This window comes from Momordica charantia (assembly GCF_013281855.1).
Source record: "Momordica charantia cultivar OHB3-1 chromosome 8 unlocalized genomic scaffold, Mcharantia_2.0 BLBB01000008.1, whole genome shotgun sequence".
NCBI classification, from domain to species: domain Eukaryota; kingdom Viridiplantae; phylum Streptophyta; class Magnoliopsida; order Cucurbitales; family Cucurbitaceae; genus Momordica; species Momordica charantia.
The window spans coordinates 12,074,511-12,097,484 of NW_028275166.1; the positions used below are offsets into that span (position 1 = coordinate 12,074,511).

Sequence of the window (22,974 nt, forward strand, 5' to 3'; positions counted from 1 at the left end):
TGTAATGATTCAAACATTTGAAACTAATTTCTGCTTTGTTTTTCTAATTTGTACAACGTTTTATTACCTTTTCTCTTTTTCAATAATATAATCATTGTATTTTTATGAATATTATAACTAAAACTTTAACATAAAAGATGCCTTCTTGAGTGACTTGTTGAACCTTTGTTGTTTCCATTGTCACTTATATGTTTCTTTTTCTATTTTTTTTTTTTGTTGTTTTTAATCAAGGAAGGGTCAGATTCCAAAAATTTGACCTCTCGTTTGTCAGCTATAAAGAGACAAACCTGCATGCCCAATTTGACCATCCCAATCTCGAATCACCCAACCGATTCCTCCTGTTCCGAGACCATCATTCCAGGCTGCGTTAGAGTTTGGAAACAATGGCTATTTGTGAAGGTTTTAAAGGTTTGAAGGAAGGAGGTTTTTACCCGAGTATAGCTGAATCAGACTCCCTCGAGGTGGTTCGTTTGCTGAATGGAGATGCTGAAGACCTCACTGAGATTCGATGGTTGATCAACGAGGCGAAAACTCGTGCTTCAGACGCCGGTGTAATTTCGATTCACCATATTGCGAGAGTTGGGAACGATTTGACTCATGAAATTGCGCGTTGGGCAATGGTTTCAGAGAGATCGCTAGTAAATATTTCATTTTAGTAAAAAAAAATTATATTTCTCCTTATTGAAAATAAGATACAGAAACATGAATCGAGAACGTTACGATACAAGATTGAAAAGTGATCCAAATCAATGCAAGTTAAAAGTAAGAGCGAACTAGAATAGTATTTGAACTAATATTATAATCATAGTTCAAAATGTCGAGAGACATGTCGACATGTCCGTGACATGTCGACGTGTCGAGCATGTCGACATCGAAATAGGGGGAAAAATCGATTTTCCCCTTATGTCGTCGACATGTCGAAATGTCGACAAAATATCGACATGTCGACTCAAATGTCGACATGTCTTTTTTTTTTCTTTTTCTTCTTTAAGGTTATTTTATTTTCATCATGTTCTTACTATACACTGCAGTCTATAATTTCTCACAACCTCGATGATTGTAATCTTAGTCTATTCAATGAAACATTCGAATTTTAATACTGTATGAAGTATAACTAATCAGATTTGAAATTTGCTTTATTGATAATTTCTAATCCAATCTAATCTTTACTTACACGATTGAACAGTATATGTGAAATATTGACATAAATAAAGATTGAAATAATCTTAGAACTTTTTAAAAATAAAATATTATTATATACAAATAGTGGCGAAACATGAATTAGAATAGGTAACTTAATTAATACCAAAAAGATGATCTCAGACGATCTAGTGCACTATCTTGATAACTTCGATATAAATTACAATAGTTTTCCCCAGCCTTCTTAGATTGAAAGTTTTGAAGGTAGTTGCTAAAATGAGTAGAATATGAAGCACATATAGATCTCATTGGTAGATAATTTTGATGAATGACACAATCACGAGGTTGAGGTGTTTGAAAATTGTGTAAATTTGATTGGAAAGTTTGATTGATGATTGATTTGAAAATGTGTTTGAAAAATGTGTAAATTCAAATTTGAAAAGAGAAGTAGGTAAGAAGTAAACTACGAGTTAATTAGAATTTAAAAATGTGTTTGGAAACCAAGTTGACAATTATCTCATTCCCAAATGAATCCTCTCCTCGATCGGGTAGGCCGGAGAATTAATTTTATTGCAAACTTCCGATTTCAATTTCGATTTCGATTCCGATTCGATTCGAACTTTGTTTTTTTTCTGTGCGATTTCTGAATCTGTTGTGCTTGTGAAGGGTGGGAGGTCAGTTGTTGTCGTATAAAGGTCTCGAGTACAGTTCGCCGACGCTTGCTTCCGCCATTAGCAACCTCATTCCCGCTCTCACCTTCATCTTAGCTGTTCTGTTTCGGTATAATTTTCTTCCCCTTTCTTATATCTCTCTCTCTCTCTCTTTCGAAATTCAGTGAAATTTTGAAAACTTGTTTTGTTTTCTTTGTTCGGTTTTCTATTTGTTTTAAAACATAAATAAAAATATTTCAACGATCCTTGCCTACGCAATTCTATTTTGAAATAGAAACAAAAATGGAAATATTATGAAACGGCCCTTCAAAACAAATATTTGGTTTTTTTTAATACAACATGTAAGAGTAGAGATCGAACTCAGAACCTATGATTGAAGATATAGTCCAATTACTATTGAACTATGCTCACTTTGATAATTTTTACACCCGTTATCAAATGGGCCTTAAAAAACACATTTGGTATCTCATCATTTTATAGAGATATATAAATAAGAAACAATGTTGCATATTAAATTTTAGAACTAAATTGTTACAAATTCAAAAAGCATAGAAACTAAATCAGTACAAATTTAGATTTAGGAACTAAATCTTTAGTACATTTTTGAAAGTAATTAAAGTATCGGGATTAAAAGTTATTTTTAACTCTTTTTCTTATTTTATTCGTTTGAAAAAGATTTTCAAAATAAATTTTATTTTTTATTTATATTTTATTTTAAGAGTTTCAATTTCATTAAGAATGATATAATAAATTTAAAAGAATTTTTTGTTATTCAATTTTTCAAATATATGTTTTAATCTCTCAATTTGACTGTCTTTTCAATCTAATCCTTATTCTTTAAAAAGTCTTGATTTAATCCATTACATTTTAATGTTTTTCTATTATACTCTGTTAATAGATGTTAAATGTGACTTAGGGTAAGTTTACGTGGCATGATAATTAAGTAAAGTAATCGAAAATTTTGCCAACTTAGAAATTTGGAGAAATTAATTTTTTTTTTCTCTCAGATGACCTAATTTCTCCTTTAAATTTATGTCAATTCACAAAGTAACATGTCATGTAAGGTTACCACCCGAAACACTTAACATCTATTAATGAAACCGATTTGAGCGGATAAAACATCTATTATTATTCTAAAAGTGGATGATTGAGTCCTCCACCCACAATGGTTGAACTCAAAATGGAAAAAAAAGAAAAGAAAGGTATAATTGAAAATATTAAAATATAAGGGACTAAAATAAAAACTAAACATCCAAATATTTAGAATTAAAACATATTTAAACTTAATTTTAAATCAAATAGCGAAAATTCTACAAGTATTCAGTGATATTATTGAATTTTGTTCTTAACATTAATGGTGATATTATTATTATTATTATTAATTTTTTTTTTGAAAAGAATGATGATGAAGAAATTTTTAAAAACTTATTAATAATTTAAATTAATAATGATACCAGAAAATAATTGTAAGTCATTACTTAACCAATATTCTTTCAACTAGATAAAAAGTTCAATAAAAAAAATTTCCAAAATATATTGAAAAATATGAAACAATTTTCATGTTTTAATAGGTGGGTAAAAGATACAGGAATAAGACATGTCCGCTTTTTTTGTATCGAAATCTTAAATTGCTTTAAAAGTAAATTTCAAAGTTTATTAGATTTGATAGGGCAAATGATTGGGTTGAGTTTGATATATGATGTAAAAATATTAAGGGAAAAGCATATTTTTTGTCCTACATTTTAAAAATCGTGTAACTTTTTACTATAAAGTAGGGACCAAACAATCAATAACGAATTGATCAAAGAAGAAAAAAAGTATTTTAACTTAAAAAGAAGTGCTTAAAAGACCATATAAAGTTCACTCTTATTATAAAATAACTAAAGTTGCTTTTGAATTATTAATATTTGTTAAAAAGTAATTTAAGAATCATCATATTACTAAGATGAACGAATTATTAATATTTATTTTAAAAAGTAATTTTAGAATCATCATATCACTAAGAGAACATTACACTTGAGAGAAAAAAAGGTTAAGAAAATCGGGGACAACAGTGATAATTAAGAGAGAAAAAAAAGTTAATGTTGGAAAAAAAAGAAGGAAACAAAATTAATTACTTTAAAATTATTTTTTTAGCGATCAACTCTCGGGTGTTTTTATTTTATTTTAATATTTTAAAGTTGATTTGTTTTTTTTTGAATTTTTTTAATTCGTAATTATAAATTGAAAAAAACAACTACATTTACAAAAAAGGAATTTAACGTAAAGTCGGGCCCATAAAAATGAAGCCCAGCCCATTAATTTTACCAAAGAAATTGATGAGGGAAAGGAAGCGGGAGGGGCTTTTTATAGAGGCGCTCCCCTCCCCTCCCAAGAAGTTTTCGATATGGGATGGAGAGTGCTGCACTTCTTTTTTTTTTTTTTTTATTCATTTATTTTAATTTTTATATTTTTTCTTTTAAATATACCTTTATGAAAAATAATTATGGTTCTAAAAGACTTTCAAATTTGTGCCTCCGTATTTTGTTTAAATTAACCTTTTAGATACCACTTTTTTGATATTTGCAACAATGCCACTGTCTTATTGAGATTATTTTTGTAACAATAGACCTGTGTATTTTTTTATTCATGTTAAATTACTTTTGAATTTTTTATTTTAACCTAATTTTACCTAATTTTATTTTTAAATTTAATTACAAAATTTCCAAACATATCCTCCAATTTTTAATAACTCAATTTAATTAATTAATTATATATATATTATCAATAAAACATAATTAAGCATTATTACAATTCAATTTACTAATTCATAAAATTTCTATCAATCTTCATCATCTTGTTTCGACACATTTCTATTGACATGGAAATTTTTATCGGCAAGTTAGTCATACTTTTACATTTGATGGTTAAAAGTAATCAATTATAATTTAATTAAGCTACAACTAAGGTTTTATTTACTAATTCATACAATTTCCATAAATTTTCACAATTACAATAATGTCAACATTTCTGTAAGATTGGAATGTCGACATTTTCATTGACATTGACATTTCAAATCTTGTTTTAACCGTCCAAAATACTAGCTAGACTAAACACGCTCTTAAATGTATTAGATTTTTATTTTATTTTATTTTATTTTTGGATTGGTAAAAAGAATCATATCATTTCAATAATTTTTTTTATCCAGGTCTCCTTTTAAGGGGTGAAAATAAACCATCTTTGTCTGCAAATGAGTTTTTTCAATCACATTTTGATAGTAATATACATTTTCTGCCTTTACCTCGTCTCCTTCCCTAAAATACCTTCTTACATTTTATATGATTGTTTGATTTATATTTTTTCAGCATTATTATTATTATTTTTTATTTTTTTACAAATAAACTGTAAAAAGTTCAACGTTATCAAATTGTAGACCTTTTTTTTAAAAATTATTTATAGGAAACAATACATTTTACGTATGGAATATTACAAAAGGCCAATGGAGAAAAAACCCAAGTTTAAGGAAGGTTAAAAAAAAACTTTCCAATTAGCTAAAAGAGAATTAAGATTATAATTTGTGAGCGCTGGCAGCCTTGTTGGCAAGGACTTTTGATCTTTTGGTCATACTAATTTAGAGATTTCAAGTTCAAACCTTCCAGTGAGCTTAATATTCAAAATCCTTAATGACTCTTAGATTTGGATCTTGGAGCAGGCACAGGTGCCCTGGATATAGGGAGCAAAACTCGGACTCCCCGTTACCGTTATTAGAGCTGTTTTGTGAATAACATGGAAAGATAGGAATTAGCAAATCTTCAAACGGAAAAGAGCTACCTTTTGACCGATTTTTTGAATCTATTATTTTTTTTGGTCATTTCGTGTGGTAAATGCTCCCCTTCCCCACAACTATAGCTCTTTTCAATCCTATTGGCCTATTTTGTAATTTCATACATCAATGAAATTGTTTCTTCTAAGACAAGATTATAATTTGGGTAGGAATGTAAGATTTACGCTAAGAAAGAATTATAATTATAATCAAATGTAAGAAATATATACTAAATATGGTGTCATTCCTTTTTGGTAAGGATGGAGAAACTAGCAATAAAAAGCTCAAGCAGCATAGCCAAAATCATTGGCTCGGTAGTATCCATATCAGGTGCACTAGTAGTGGTTCTTTATAAAGGTCCAGTCGTTCTATCAAACCCCTTTTCTGGGCCAACAAAATTGAATCTTCCTCCTCATCCTTTGGCCTCTTCTGAACCAAACTGGATCATGGGGTGGCCTCTGCTTTTTTGCTCAGTACCTTCTCAACTCTTTATGGTACATTATTCTGGTAATTTTCCTCTAACCTCCCTTTATTCTTGTGTAATAAAGAACATGTATCATTGAATAATGAATGGCTTGTTAATTTGCTGAGCTTAATAGAGAGGTTAGCGCAGAGACTATTAATTCCAAGAGCTAAAAATATCAAAGATTTTGCAAGTATTCTCATGTATATTTTGTATATGCAGCATCTCTCATATACTGCTTACAAATTATGTATATGCAATGCAACATTTTACGGTCTGTTTGGTAATGTTTCCCTTTCTTGTTTCTAATTTTCATAAAAAATTTAAGCATTTTGCAACTAATTATGTTTCATGTTTCTCATTTTTTAGGAACATTCTTAAAATTATATAGAAATTTTGGAAACAACCAAAAGAAGTTTATTCTTTCTTGTTTCCATTTCTAATTTGTTGCAAAACACAAATAGAAAGATTCTTTTATCATATTTGAATTCATGGATCTTGAGGTCATGTAGTTCATTGTTTTTTATTAAAAATAAAGAAACAAAAACAAAAAACAAAAAACAAGAACGTTACTAAACGAACCTTTAGTTTCTGTAAACCTCTCGTTGTGGTATTGAAAGAGCAAGTCCATAGGCAATACAACAAAGAAACACCAGTTGACTCAAGAGTGCTGGAAAACTCTCCTGCAGGCTGCAGCGTAACTAGCTATGAGTGAGAAATTCCATTTTTACTCCTCCTAGAGTAAGTATTAACAACCGGGGCCTCACAGTTTCCCGCACGGTCGATGACCTTCAGAAAATCTGTTGGATTATCACTATTAGTTGTAAAAGGCGTTGAAGTTGGTTTACAAGTGTGAGGAAAAACCAATTTTACCTCTTGAGTTAACTTTTGAAATGAGAAAGTAAATTTGAGTCTAATGTTTTATAATGGATAATTATACTTAAACGAGTGTTATTTACAGACCCAAGCGGTGAAGATGTATCCAGATGAACTAGTTGTGGTGTGGTTGTTCTATGTTTTCGAGGCCATAATTGCTGCACCAATATGCCTATTGGCAGAGGGAAACTTGAATGCTTGGAAGCTAAAAAGCGGTCTGGAATTTGTTGCTGTTTTGAACATGGTAAGTAATCAAGAAGGGAAAAGGACTTGGAAGATTTTCTGGTGAGCTCAAAAGAAGAGATTATTGTGGTTTGCTTTAAATGTGGAGTTTTTGTTTTTGTACTTGATAGGGATGTGTGGGCCAACTCTTAGTCTCTGCAATTCATACATGGGGTGTACATGTCAAAGGGCCTGTTTATGTATCAAGTTTTAGGCCACTCTCAATTGCCATTGCAGCTGCTACTGGTGTCATTTTCCTTGGGGATGATCTCTATCTTGGAAGGTGCCTCTCTCTCTCTTTTTGTGGTTCTCTCTGGTTTCTCCACTATTATTTTGTGGCTCATGGCAAATATAACATATAGTGAATGTTAGTTAAATATGGTAGAGATGGAAAAAGTAATTACAAATATGGGTAAAATGGAACGTCAGTAGGGAGAAATGATTAGAGTAGGCTAGAATAGTGCAGCTGGTAGTTTTATCCTATTAGATATATGAGGGAGAAATTACAAGACATATTTCAAACGATTATCGGAAGTTTATAGATTTTCGAACCTACATCTTATTAGGATAGCTACACTGTGGAGGTCGTATTCAATAATTTGTCGTTAGTTAGCCATTACTTTTACTATTTCAATAAATATTTCTTTTACTATTTCAATAAATATTTAGGTTGATTTTGAAATATGTAAATTAGCACTTGTTTTAGGGTCATGAACGCCTTCATAATTATACAATGGTATGTATTGTCCATTTTGAACTTAAACCATAATGATTTTTCTTTTGCTTTCAGCTAAAATATTTCATGGATCTTTCCTTCTTTTAGACGATGTGGGCCTATGGTTGTATCCCCACCGAATCTTCCATTGGAACAAAAACTAAGTATTCCTTCAAATAGTCATTCATTTGACTATATCAATAGCTTTTTGCAGGCTGATAGTTTTGATAGAGCTGAACCCATAGATCATAGCTATGTACCACTTGTTAGGATAACAAACCTTATATTAATATGATAATTGTTTATTTTAGGCCCAAGTTTATATAGTTGTTTTGGTTTCATCCAAAAAGCCTCGTATTAATGTAGATGTTGTCCTTACTAATACAATATGAATATCCATGCACTATCCTAATAGATGTGGAACTATATTCACGTATTCACATTTTTAATAGATTGCTCCAAAAAGAGAACAATAACTTGAATATCATTGTCAAGTAAATCAATGATAAATAGAATATACATCAAGACTTTTTTGATGGAAAAGATTCCTCAACTTAAGGATAAAGAGAAAGATCTATGCTAGTTATTTAATTAGTTTTGTTATCGTGGGGCTTGTGCTTAGGGAGGAATAATAGAATTTTTAGAGATGAAAAGATATCTTGGGAGGTGTGATCCGTGGCTAGGTTTAATGCCAGTTTCAGTTTCCACTTTTATAAATTTTCCGTTAGCTCTTAGTTTTATTTGGAGCTTTCTGTTGTAGAGTTTGTTGGGAGGTTTCCTGGTTCATAGGCTGGTATTTTTCATAGCCCTTGACTTGTTCTTTGTTCTCTTATTTTCTTTCCTTATTTTTCTCAATGAAAGGTTCGTTTTTCCTAAGAGAGTGAAAAAAAAAGAAGAAAAATATTTGTTATTGTAACATATGGAAATGGCCATTTCATCCATACCTTGAAATAGTTAAAAAAAAAGAAGACTATCAACTCAAACTTTCTTCGCTCCACTTTTGGAAGTTATGCTTCCAACATTGAGTTTCTCTAGTAAAATAAAAGTGAAGGGATTGAATTTCCATTCCATTCTTGTTTGTGGCAGTATTATTGGAGCAATAATAATAGCAAGTGGGTTTTACTCTATAATGTGGGGAAAAGTAAAAGAAGGAGACTTGATGGAACAGTGTGGGTTTTCAAGCTTGGAGTCTTCATCCAAAGATAAGACTCCATTGTTGCAAAGCTCTAAAGTCCAAAGTGACTAAGTATTTTGTGAATATATTAGACATGATTTATCTGTCCAATAAGAATGTAAGTATATGTTTGTCTATATAAGTGTTCATGGTGGATGGAGTTGAAGATCAATTTTTGATTGAGTCACCCATTCAATTGGAGAAAATTTAATCAAAGATTCTACATGTATAGTAAGATGGATTGATTTGTTTGAATAGATAATGTTTTGTATTCTTTTTTTGTTTCTATCTTCTATATTTTGTGTTTAAATTACAAATTAGATAGTGCAGTAAAATCATGTGATTTCCCCAGCTGATGACTTAATTAAGAACATATAGAATACTATAAAACACTTTTGAAAATTATATTTTTCTGGGTTAAATTACAAGTTTGATACCCAAAATATTTAGAGTTATTTTAAAAAAATAGGTTATCTAGTCCGGGTATACTTTAGAAAATGTTTAATAGGTTATTGACCTTTTAAATTTATGTCTAATAAGTCTTCGAAGTCAACCACAATAATTTAATGTTTATGTGACACATTGATTGTATTATTTAAGAATTATGTGATGGTTTGACGGTTGCATAAACGTTAAACACTGATGTTAACCATAACAATTTATTAAACCTAGAATTAAAAGTTTATGGGTGTATTATAATATTTTAAAAATATAGTAACTAAATAGATATTTTTTTAGTTTTAAGGACCTATTAAGAACATTTTGAAGCATTAGACATAATTCTAAAGGTTTGGGAACATGCTTGTATTTTAACTTTTATCTATGATAATATTTAAATGAGAAAACTTTAATTCATACCCTTGAACTTGAACTTGAATGGGTGAGTTAATTAAATCCTTCACTTTCAATTTCATCTATTTGAACATTGAATAAGTGGTTGTTGGTTGATTTTGCAAGACTACGTGTTTATGCGTACATTTGGTTCAATCTATTGACCAAATAACACAATACAGGGACTCGGCATGATCTGCAAAACAAAGAAAACTGAAAAACGATGTGGTGCTAGCCACACACAATCCGATACTTAAGTTAGAATCGGAGGTTAAAAGATGTGTAGTTAAGAGTAAGGTTCTTTTTGTGTACCTCGAGGCCTTTCCCTCTATTTATAGGGGTTGAATCCTTGTACTCACAGCAAACCTAGCTTCCTAGGCTCATCTTGGGTGGGATGTTGAATGAAGAAGGTCATCGACCCGTTGCAGAACTCTATCATATAATGATGGGTTCAGGGCCCATTTTTGCAGGATGTCGGATGGCTGCCATTTGAGACCTGGTCAGGGTCAACACTGACAAGATATTGGCACTGACACCTGGTCAGCCGTGGTCTCGGTTGCTCAAGTGTTGGACCTTGGTGGGTTGAGCCCTGCGCTTCCGTTGGGGTTCTGGACTTGGGCTTTTTCTTCCTTTATTCAAACTTGGACTTGTTCTGAATTTACTCCGTAGCTTGTCAGGTTCGACTTTATCTATCCCATAACAGTTGCCTCCACTCTCCAAGTAGGAGTTTTGTTGAAAATGTTCCGCCTACTTTGAGAGTATCCATATTTTGTCACTCTTATCAAAATGGACTCTGGTCTGAGCTACCCAGAGTTGTAAATAGAAATCCATGGTAATTGGTCCATCGACCTTCGTTATTCTGCACCACATCTCTTTTAGATATAACCTTTGATTTTCTCCTCTAGATTTTTCATTAGCTAAAGTATATTGTTGGTCATAAGTTTGAACCCACTCCCATAAAGCTCGTCCACACAATGTTGCTCCTTAATGCGCGCTCCCTGTAAATACCACCTTATTACGTTGGTTCTAGATAACCCATATAACATAATTAGAAAGCAATTGAAATTTCGTTCCTCCAGCTATTCTTAAACCACTATATCAAATCACTAAGGGTAGCAATCGTTTTTGGCCGTTGAGTGTGATAAAAAGCGGTGTTTTTTTCCGTAGGTTGTTACTATGATTACACAATCACAATGCATGTAGAGAATCTTCTCCAAAATGTCCACACTGTTCGCATCTTTCAGCCTCTCCAATTCCTTTTCTTCCCAAATTTACTCCAGAAGGAATATAATCCTTAAAACTTTCCAACCAAAGATCTTAATTTTAGGAGGGATTTGAGGGCGCTAGTAAGAAGACCACCACTTCTCCATCTCCTCACTACAAGACTGATCTGGCCAATCATTTTGAGAGACAAACCTAATAATCACTCTTTATAGAATAGTTTCCATCTTTGCTAATGCCACATGGGACATCTTTAACCTTTGTCTTCGTTAGGAGAATAGATAAAAAGCAGTGCTTGAAGCAAGATGTATGTTCATTAGATGCAGGTGCTTTGCATATTTCAAGGATGCTAGAGTTAATCTTGTTTCGAGACAAGCAATGTTTTAAGTTTGGGAATGCGATACCTCTCCATAATCGAGTGTTTTGTGGCATAATTTGGGTAATATTGGTGTGCAAATGTAAGAGTCCTGGATAAAAATAGCAAGAAAAGAAAAGAATTCAGTGAATTAGGGGCCTAAGATGTTAGAATTCTCAATATCCTTGATTTGAATGAAGTTGAACTTATTTTCTGATATTTTGGATAGGAATTGCAGAATTTAGGATGATTAAGCTGACAGTTGTAAAGATTGTTGAATTGTTATTGGAGCCTGAGAGGAAGAGTCGCTGTGTTGGAGCCTGTGGGAACCTGTCGGATTCTCTAGCATATGTGATTGCATAGTAACTTACTGCCTCAGGGATGAGGCTCACCCTTTCGTACCTATAAACTAGTTGTATTTCGTGTTTAAGCTACATCGGGAGTTGAGTTCAAGTATGTTTGGGTATCTCAAGAGAGAGCTATGTATGTTTAGGCATTTAGCATTATAGGTTGCTAAAGCATTAGTTAGTCGTGAGTGAAAGAATTCGAGTGATCCCCCCTTGATTTTACCTTATATCGCATCACATAATGCATTTCTATTTGTTTTATGTTTTGGATGCTTCAGCACAAAATTGCATAATATTTATGTTCTTGATGATTTACTGTTTTTACCATTTGATTTTACAATATTCAAGCCACTTTCATCAATTTGTTTTAAATTTTGTTTTGGTATTTTATTTTAGTAATTCAAGTATAGCTTTAGTTCCTACGGAAACGACATTGTTTTATACTACAACTGATTATTTTGGTGTACACTTGCACTGGTTTTCACGTAAGTTGTGGATACGCAACAAGTGTTCAGTAGACTGTTAGGATAAAGCCCCAGTTGTCAGACAGATTAGTGAGCTGATGAAGTCGCGTAGGTGAAAGAGTGCATTGAGGAGAAAGACTATAATTGGTGCTGAAGTCGAGGGTAAGGTCTCTAGGGTGGCAACGGACTTGGGTGGGAGTGCCAAGTCATCAGAAGGAAAATCTTTCTTTAGGAGTCGTTGGGTGCGAGTGAGGAAGGAAACGTCGGGAACCACTTAGTTAGAGTGGGAGCACGTGGCTATGTCTTTTACGTCTAGGAGACAAGACCACTAAGATTTCTTAGTCCCAGAGCAATCACAGATGGGGTCTTGGTTGGTGCCAAGAAGATCGATGTTAGAAACTGGTGCAGTGGGAGTCGAGCCTTGGTTGGTGCCAAGAGGACGTTGATCAGTTGGTGCAGTCAGAACTGAGTCAAGAGGGACACTGCAACAGCCAAGTTGGCTGAATGGAAAACGTCAAGATGCTAAGGAAATTAAACAGAAAAAAAAAATGAGGTGCGCGGTCAAATTTCATGTGTGACGCTAAAACATTCGTTTTCTTTAGGTTATAATCAATTTGTGTTGTTGCACATTTGAGGGGCGGCCATAACATGTAGGTGCATATTTTTCTTCTCGTGTGTATTTGGTGAACATTCTATTTTTTCTTCTCGTGTGTATTTAGTGAACATTCATGTTTCTCTTAGAAGTTAGGTGACTTTTATCGATACCTCTATAAGAGATTATTATATTGTCTATTGTATTATTTCAAAATCACAGTAGAAGTCGTTGTTCATCAACACATCCCTTATGAGAATGACCAATCAAACCACAGAAGTAACAAAAGACGAGCAATTTTTCATACCGTAGTGGAATCCACAACTCATCCTCACTGCCATTCATCTTCATTAAAACACCCCAACGTAGAGGTTTAGAAATGTGAAGCTTAACTCTAACTCTAGCAAACTTTCCCCAATATTCACCGCTTTGACTGTGCTCCACCTCCAGTACTTCTCCCACCTTGTTCACAATAGCAATAAGTGTATTCTTATTCATACACCCCAATGGCAGCCAGAAAGCTGCATGACTAAACTCCATCTCCCTGGCTGTAACGTATTCATTGGTTTTTCTAAGACCACGGGCCACCATTAACAGTTCTTTCTCAGCTCTATTGGGTTCATAAATCGCATGAACAAATTATCACCGATATAGTCTGTAACGGTATTCTTATGCATGTTCCACACATCTTTCATAACTGAACGAAAAGCCTCAATGTTAATGAGCTTACTTGTTTTAACCTTCGCCAGGATGCAGTTCCGAAGGTCGTTCATCTTCTCTGTAGCAGTGTTATTGTCGAGAAAAGCCACATCTACTTCATCCGATGTCGGAGATATCTCTTTCTATTTCAAGATAATGTCTTCCATCAGTATTTGCCACTCACCACTCCACTACCCCCTGCTACCCTTACCGAGAAGGGAAAATAATTCTCTCACACAACCAGATAAATCTTTCTATGGCCTACCATTTAGTAAAACTTTGAAAAACATAAAAAAAAAAAAATAATTGTATTTTTTTTCCTACTCATAAATTTTTTTAATTGTTGGTCAATGAAAATAGATGCTTATAAATAAACATTTAAATATGGTAAAAAATATATTATAATCTTGGAAAATATTTAGAATGAGGAGAAATCAGGACAAGTCATTATTATTTTAAAAACTCTATATTTTTACTTAATTGTAAAATATTTAATGATAGGGAGGGCTAATGGCGCGAGTAAGGCACGTGTTTTTCTATAGTCTCAAGGAAGGAAACAAACAAATAGCCATGACCAATGAATAAAGAAAAAGTTGTAAGAGTCTCCGATAAAATCATATCCCAAACCAAACCTCAATGATTTTGCACCTTCTCTCCTCTCCTTCAGTTCAAACAGAGAGAAGAGAAGAAGAATCAGAGCGAACTCCATTTTCTCGCTCTACAACTCTAGAGAGAGAGGGAGATGGATCGGAGCTTTGTGTACAAGGAGTTCGCTCCGTTGGCCGGAATGATCGCCGCCGAGTGCGCCACCGTCGGCTCCAACACCGTCTACAAAGCCATAACCACTCAACAAATCAGCTTCTACGTCTTCACCTTCTACACTTGCCTCGCCGCCGCTCTCATTCTCCTTCCCTTCACCTTCATCTTCCGCAGGTCTGCTATTCCTATTCCTCTTTCTCCATCTCCACATTCGTCCCTAAACCCTAGATTTTGATTTCTTCCGATTCAACTTTTCAGATCTGGAGTTTTTCCTTCCAACAATAAGTTTCCGTTCTTCGCCCGACTGATTCTCCTGTCCGCGATGGGGTATGGCGGATTCAGTTTCGAATTCGATTGATTTTTTGAAATTGCTTTGTGAAACAATCGGATTGCGATTGAATTGAGTTTTTGTGCGATTCTAAATTTGTTGTGAAGGGTTGGATGCCAGTTGTTTTCGTATAAAGGTCTGGAGTACAGTTCGCCGACGCTTGCTTCCGCCATTAGCAACCTCATTCCGGCTCTCACCTTCATCTTGGCTGTTCTGTTTGGGTAATTTTCTTCCCCCTTTCTTTTCTTCTGCACAATTTTTCTCTTTCTTGTTCTTCAATTCAATTTCTATGGCTTCATATTCATTGTTCTCGTCTTTCGGGAAATTGGGTTTCTCACCTCATTTTTCCAGATTTTTTATTCCTCCCCTAAAAACTGTACTGACCTTCCCATTTTAATTTTTTAACCATTTTCTTTTTGCCATGTAAAATTAACCATTTCGAATTCGCTTTTTGAAGGACTAAAATTTTCCAAATCTACCCCTTAAATCTCACAAATTTTTTTTAATTTAAATCTAATATTAAAAAAATCTAAATTTAACTTTTTAAGAATCAATTACGAATTAGAAATAAAATCTCAACTTGTTCACATGAATATGGAAAATCCAATTTGCATAATTCTGGGCTCCTATAAATGCTTTGGAATTCAATTAATAAAATGTCAAGATTTCATGAACCTAATATTCGGTATTTAATTAAAAAGGAGGGCATAAATGTCCAAGATAATTATATAAAAAAATCGAAATAGCAGGAATCCTAGCCCGGGATAGCAAAATCCCACATCGGGATTATACCGGGATATTATAGAAAGGTTTCCCGGTTCAGGATTAATCCTGATGCGGGATTGTGCTATCCCTAATTTGAATTCATAATTTTTTTTGGTCAGAAAAATAACTTTTTAGTTTTTGGTCAATTTCCAAAACGCAAAAACTCTTTAGGTCATTTTGGTCCATTTACCAAATTGTCAATACAAATGAGTGGGCTAAGTTTGATATGACTGAAAAATATTTTGAAATAGTTTAACGTGTTTTTTAGAAGATAAAAAAGAGAAAAGTATCATTTTGGTTCTTGAATTTTCAGCTATGGACTCTTTGTTTTCTCTACGTTGTAAAATCGTGCATTTTTGCTTCTGAACTTGAACGAATAGGTCTAAATTATTCAGCTACTAGGCTTTAAGGTAGAAATCAATTGATCGTTTATTTTTTAAAATAGTTCTTAACCTTGATTAGCATAATGAAAATAATGTTGGACACATTTTGAGCATGATCAATTGAAATAGTTCAACAAGTTGTGGAAAGAGGTTATTTTAGCATCTGTGGATTGATAGGTTATTGTGCAACCATTACCACTATAATGTTTCATTCATTTCATAACAGTTCACGATATGAGAATGAACATCGTTGCATTAGACATCGTGGTTCCAATCAAAATCAAGATTGCGGTATTTATTATGCTATTGCATTATTGGATGGTCATTGCATAATGCAATTAGAAGGTGAACACCATGATTTGAAATCCTATCATGGTTTTACCCGAAGAAAAGATGTCGGTGTAATACAATCCGATGGAAAAACATTTCGATGTTGTTTAGAGAGACTATTTGAACCTATTTCTAAAAACTCATGGATAAAAAATGCACGGTTCTAAATGTATGGATGAAATGAACCTTGGCTGAAATCATACTCTTTCTAAGCAGTGCTCTACAAATTCATAAAATAGCAATAAATACTCTACTGTTAAAAGAAAGCAATAAATATTTTTTAAACATATTTATAATTATTTTTGTAAAAAAATGTTAAATAATAAATCAGTTTTACACACTTTTTAGAAGTTTTTTTTTTAACAAATATGGGATATGGAGATGCAACTGCTAGGGTAAGTTCTTGATACTTTAAAAGTTGCGATATAACTAAAATTGTTTTTGAATTTAAGAGAGAAGAGCTGGAAAAAAGTTTTAGAGAAAAATAGAGGTGGAGAAGGACAAAAATTGTAGGGAGGAAAAAAATTAATTTTTCTCAGAATTTTAAGGTCATAATACACTTTGACATACCTTCTAGTTTAGATATGGTTTTTTGAAAATACTTTGTAATAAAATTGTTTTAACTAAAACACTTGAATGTTTGGTCATAAAGTTTGTTTGGTTGCAATAAATCTTAAAAAAAAGAAAAATACATTTTTGTCTTGAGGTTTGGAGTCGGTGTCTATTTAACCCTTGAAGTTTCAAAATGCACACCTTTGGTCCCTAAAGTTAAAAAATGGTTCTAAATGGTCCTTTGACCGTTAGTTGACCATTTGTAATTTTATCTCTCTTCCTCCTCTCTTTCTCTCCTATTTTCAGTCAATGTTATTGTAGTCACCGTCGACCCACCACCTGCCATCGTCGTCGCAACGCTTTCTTCGTCTACTGCACATTATGTGTTGTTCGCATCGACAAGAGGTGAGAAGGAGAAAAGGAGACCTTCCCCCGATTGCAAAGGGGAAGGGAGGTCTCCCTCTCACCTTTGTTCCAAGAATGAATGAGAGAGAGAGCCTCATCCTCTCAACTGCAAAGGACAAAGTATGGTGATGTCGCAACGACGGTGATGGTACAACGATGGAGAAAGTGCGTTGACGATAAATAATTGGTCGATGGTGGCAGGGGGCCGAAGATGAAAGAGATAGAAAAGGGAGAGGAGGAGAGAAAATTACAACCAGTCAACTAACAGTTAAAAGACCATTTAGAACTATATTTCTCAAACATCAAGGACCAAGTATGTCTATTTTAAAACTTGAGGGACTAAATAGTCTACCTGTTTAAAAGGACCAAAAGTATATTTTTCCTATCTAAAAATCATTTTTTAAATGTCAAATTATTGTATAATAGTTCTTTATCAATTATTATTATTATATATTTTTTTAGTACACATGTTGGAGAGGGGATTTGAGGTATATGCCAATTACCGTTGAGTATACTCACTTTGGCCTCTATCAATTAATTTAAAATCATATTGTTAGGATCAACTTTTCGGATGTTTTTTTTTTCTTTAAGTATTTTAAAGTCAATTTGATTTTTCTAGAAGTGATTTTTATTTGCGGCGGAATTTTGTAAATTAAAAGAAAATACCTTTAACCATCCAAGATCACTCTAGAAAAAAGGCCAAATATCAATAGTTGATAATCATGATTTATTCTACTATATCAATTTATTATCCCCCTATTAAATATATGCTAGGATTAAATGAATTGAACTTTAATATCCAATTCTTTTTTTTTTTTTTTTTTATAAATTTAAACATCCAATTCTCATGTTTGACTGTAAATAAATTGAAATTTTATAATTAGTGATTGTTTTAAAGCCTTACTAAGACAGTGCTTCACAAGGTCCTTGACAAATGGAAAATCACAATTTCACATGATATCCCTTTCCTCATTTTATTTAATGGTTTGATTTAGATATGAATTAATGTTTTTTAAAAAATAAACAGTAAAAAGTTCATTTTTTTTTTATCCAATTTTATACTTATTATACTTATACTTATTATTATTATTTTTTTATTACGGGAAGTTGGATCTTTGCTCCCCTATACCCAGGGACACCTGCACCCGTCCCAAGGCCCAGACATCAAAGGTTTTTGGTTAAGCTCACTAGGAGGTTCGAACTTGAGACTTCTAAGCCAGTATGACCAAGAGACTTCGAGTTCTTGTCAACCAAGTTGCCATTTGAAATTTTTTTAAATTTCCTTTTAAAGAAAACCATAGTAATTCAAGTATGAATTATTACAAAAAGGGCAAGGGAGAGACAAACCTCAAGTTAAAGAAGGTTGCAGAAAAACGTTCCAATTTTTCTGTTTTTTTTTATACAACAATTTGGGGATATGAGGGATCAAACCTCCAACCTCGAGGGAAGGAGTACATGTCAATATAGGTTGGCTGCAAAAACTTTCCAATTAGCTAAAGGAGAATTAAGATTATAATTTGTAAAGGAAGGTAACATTTACACTAAGAGAAGGTAATTGCTATAATCAAATGTAAGAAATATGTACTAAATATGGTGTCATTCTTTTTTGGTTAGGATGGAGAAACTAGCAATAAAAAGCTCAAGCAGCATAGCCAAAATCATCGGCTCGGTAGTATCCATATCAGGTGCACTAGTAGTGGTTCTTTATAAAGGTCCAGTCATTCTATCAAACCCCTTTTCTGGGCCAACAAGATTGAATCTTCCTCCTCATCCTTTGGCCTCTTCTGAACCAAACTGGATCATGGGTGGCCTCTGCTTTTTCGCTCAGTACCTTCTCAACTCTTTCTGGTACATTATTCTGGTAATTTTTCTCCAACCTCCCTTTATTCTTGTGCAATAAAGAACATGTATCATTGAATCATGAATGGCTTGTTAAGTTGCTGAGCTTAATAGAGAGGTTAGTGCAGAGACTATTAATTTCATAGCGTGTAAAAATATCAAATATTTTGTCAGTATTATCATGTTCATATATTGTATATGCTACATCTCATATCCTGCTTACAAATTCTGTATATGCAATGCAATTTGTTAGTTTCCCGCACGATGTGCTTCAGAAAAATTGTTGGATTATCGCATATTAGTTTTAAGAGGCGCTGGAGTTGGTTTACAAGTGTGAGGAAAACCAACTTCACCTCTCCAGTTAGCTTTTGAAATGAGAAAGTCAAGTTGACTCAAATGTTTTGTAATGGGTAATTATGCTTAAACGAGTGTTATTTACAGACCCAAATGGTGAAGATGTATCCAGATGAACTAGTTGTGGTGTGCTTGTACTATGTTTTCGAGGCCATAATTGCTGCACCAATATGCCTATTGGCAGAAGGAAACTTGAATGCTTGGAAGCTAAAAAGTGGCCTGGAATTGGTTGCTGTTTTGAACTCAGTAAGTAAGAAGGGGAGAGAACTTGAATAATTTTATTGTGGTTTGTTTTAAATGTGGAGTTGTTGCTGTATTTGATAGGGATGTGTGGGCCAATCCTTTGTCTCTGCGATCCACACTTGGGGCGTAAATGTTAAAGGGCCTGTTTATGTATCAAGTTTTAGGCCACTCTCAATTGCCATTGCAGCTGCTACTGGTGTCATTTTCCTTGGGGATGATCTCCATCTTGGAAGGTGCCTCACTCTCTCTCTCTTCTTTTTGTGGTTTATGCATTATCATCTCTCCGTCTCTCTGGTTTCTGCTCTGTTATTTTGTGACTCATGACAAATATAACACAGTGAATGTTAGTTGAATATGGTAGAGATGGGAAAGGTAATTACCAAACGGGAAAAATGGAACGTCAGTTAAGGAGAAATGATTAGAGGAGCTAGCACAATGTAACTGGTAGTTTTACCCTATTGCATATATAAGGGGGAGAAATTACGAGATGTATTTCAAGCGATTATTAGCCGTTTATATAGATTTTCAAACTTTCATCCAATGATTATTAGGGTAGCTGCATTATGGCAGTTATATTCAATAACTTATCATTAGTTAGTCATCACTTTAACTATTTTAATAAATATTTAGGTTGGTAATCAGGTATGTAAATTTTAGTGTCACGAACCCCTTCATACTTCCACAATAGTTATGATATTGTCCACTTAGAGCTTAAATCAATATGGTTTTTCGTTTGGTTTCATCTAAAAGACTTCATAGATCTTTTCCTCTTTTAGCCGATGTGAGCCTATCTTCATTTCCCCACCAATCTTCCTTTGGAATGAAAACGTGAGTATCCCCAAATAGTCATTCATTTGTCCACATCAAGAGCTTTGCAACTACCCTTATCAGAGCATCTTGGCAATTTTGATAGAGTTCAACCATAGATCATAGCTATATGATACCACTTGTTAGGATATAACGAACCCTCTATTGTTTTACAATGATATAATATTGTCTACTTTAGGCCCAAGCTTGTATCTTTTTTTTTAATGGGTGGTAAGACGTGCAAACAAAGTTCCACATTGGTTAGGGAAGAGATTGATCCATGATATATGAACGAACAATCATCTCAATTGGTATGAGGTCTTCTGGATGAAACCAAAAGCAAAACGATTATATCCAAAGTGGACAATATTCATATCATTGTAGAGATACTTAGGGTATTTGGAGGTATCATTGTCTTTTAACATTCTTTTAGTAATCCAAAAAATATGGTATTAATGAAGATGTCCCTTATATAGTATGGATATCCCTTTTCCTAATCGATGTGGAAACTATATTCACATTTCCAATAGATTGCTCCAAAAAGATAAAAGTAAAACTCTGGTATGCATAGAGATATTGTCCCTTATTTTGTGATTATCAAACTTTCTTCACTGCACTTTTTCGCAAGTTATGGGTAGAACATTGAAAATTTCTCTAGTTAAATAAAGTGAAGGGATTCAATTTCCATTCCATTTTTGCTTGTGGCAGTATTATTGGAGCAATAATAATAGCAAGTGGGTTTTACTCTATAATGTGGGGAAAAGTAAAAGAAGGAGACTTGATGGAACAGTGTGGGTTTTCAAGCTTGGAGTCTTCATCCAAAGATAAGACTCCATTGTTGCAAAGCTCTAAAGTTCAAAGTGACTAAGTATTTTGTGAATATATTAGACATGATTTATCTGTCCAATAAGAATGTAAGTATATGTTTGTCTATATAAGTGTTCATGGTGGATGGAGTTAGAAGATCAATTTTTGATTGAGTCACCCATTCAATTGGAGAAAATTTAATCAAAGATTCTACATGTATAGTAAGATGAATTAATTTTGTTTGAATTGATAGTGTTTTGTGTTCTTTTGTTCTTTCTATCTTTTATATTTTTAGTTTAAATTTCAAATTAAATAGTGTAGTGAAATCATGTGATTTCCCCCAGCTTATGACTTATGTAAGAAAGAATAATATGGAAGACTTCTGAAAACTATATTTATCAAGTTTGATCCCAAGATATTTAATCTATATACTTTATTTTAGAAAATATTTAATAGGTTTGTGAATTATTAATTTTATGTTTAATAGGTTTCCATGGTCAACCACACTAATTTAATGCTCTTTGATTGTATTATTTAAAAGTTATATGATGGGTTGATGGTTAACTATAAGAACTTGTTAAACAAAAAATTGAAATTTATGATCTTTTTAAAGTAGAGTATCTAAATAGATATTTTTGTAAGTTTCAAGTACATATCAAGAGGCCAAAGCGAGCATAGATCAGTGGTAATTGACATATATCTTCAATCAAAAAGATTATGAGTTCGATCTCCAATCTTACATGTTGTACTAAAAAAAGACTCATCAAGAAGTTTTTTGAAGTACTAGTAAGCAACACACACTATGCATATGGGGTTGTGTAGTTCTAAGTTAAAGTAAAATAAATAGTGTTTTTTTTTTTTTAAAGTTTACAATATTATCATTTAAAAGAAAGAAAGTGGTTTATTTCTTTTAACTCTAAAGGGAATTAAATAATAACCTATACTTCTATATATATATAATAGTATGAACTCTAGGTATAATATTGTGGCAATAAAGAAGAAAATTAAAGATCAGTATGGAAAGCAAGCACAAAATTGAAGAGTAAGATGAAAGATGAAAAAGCATCAATTTTATTTATTTATTTATTTTTATTTTTTTGAGAAAACATCAATGTGCAAGTTTTGATGGATGAAGAGGGAGTTGAGGAGTAAAATAGACGCAAAGTTTCACACCTGATTTTTCTTTTTAAAAAATTAGATTTTATGAAGATTTTTAGTGCAATTCCTAGATTTTGTAGGTGTTGGATTTTTCTATATTTGTATTAATTTACTAATTTAAGCCAAAAAAAATATTATTCTTTCAATAATCTTCTTTTGAAAAAAGAAAATCTAAACTTGGGGAGTTTTTCTTTTTAGGATTTTCTCTTCTTTAATGAAGGAACATTCTTAATTTACTGTTAATTTTATTGATTATGGATTATTGTATTATACTTTAACATTTTTAATTTGTGTGACGCTAAGTTTGTCCATTCTATAATGAAAAGAAAGGCAAGAGAGGAAGACAAACTCTAAAATGTTCAACCTGATCAAATTGAGAGAGATAAAAATTAATATTTTTTGCCATAATTTTGTAAAAATAATTATAAGCATTTCACATACATCAATAAAAAGTATCAGTTTAAAAAAAAAAATCAAATAAAAGTCAAACTCATAAGCATCTCCATTATCTAGCCATGAGAATGATCGAATTTTGTTTTATCTCGATTCCATCAAACACCGTACTGTATTCTACATTTTCTTCCAATATGAACAATGATAAATTTGGGGAAAGCGAATTGATGCCTTCAATTTTCCATTAATTCTGTCTCGATACAATTCAGCTTTAATTTG

The 22,974-nt window shown here is 32.6% G+C and overlaps 1 protein-coding gene and 1 pseudogene across 2 annotated transcripts; both read left to right on the forward strand.

The window, feature by feature from the left end:
* The first annotated feature begins 383 nt into the window (after positions 1-383).
* LOC148209526 (WAT1-related protein At5g40230-like) lies at positions 384-9,292 on the forward strand (annotated as a pseudogene). The gene is made up of 6 exons (XR_015792586.1): positions 384-634; positions 1,807-1,920; positions 5,873-6,120; positions 7,038-7,196; positions 7,306-7,457; positions 8,976-9,292. The product of XR_015792586.1 is annotated as a WAT1-related protein At5g40230-like (transcript).
* Positions 9,293-14,173: 4,881 nt separating this feature from the next.
* LOC111018375 (WAT1-related protein At5g40230) lies at positions 14,174-21,408 on the forward strand. Its single transcript, XM_022294428.2, has 7 exons — positions 14,174-14,505; positions 14,590-14,658; positions 14,767-14,880; positions 18,709-18,955; positions 19,375-19,533; positions 19,612-19,763; positions 21,046-21,408. The coding sequence occupies exons 1-7, from the start codon at positions 14,315-14,317 to the stop codon at positions 21,203-21,205; spliced, it is 1,092 nt and encodes a 363-aa protein (XP_022150120.2). The 5' UTR covers positions 14,174-14,314; the 3' UTR covers positions 21,206-21,408.
* The last annotated feature ends 1,566 nt before the right edge of the window (positions 21,409-22,974 follow it).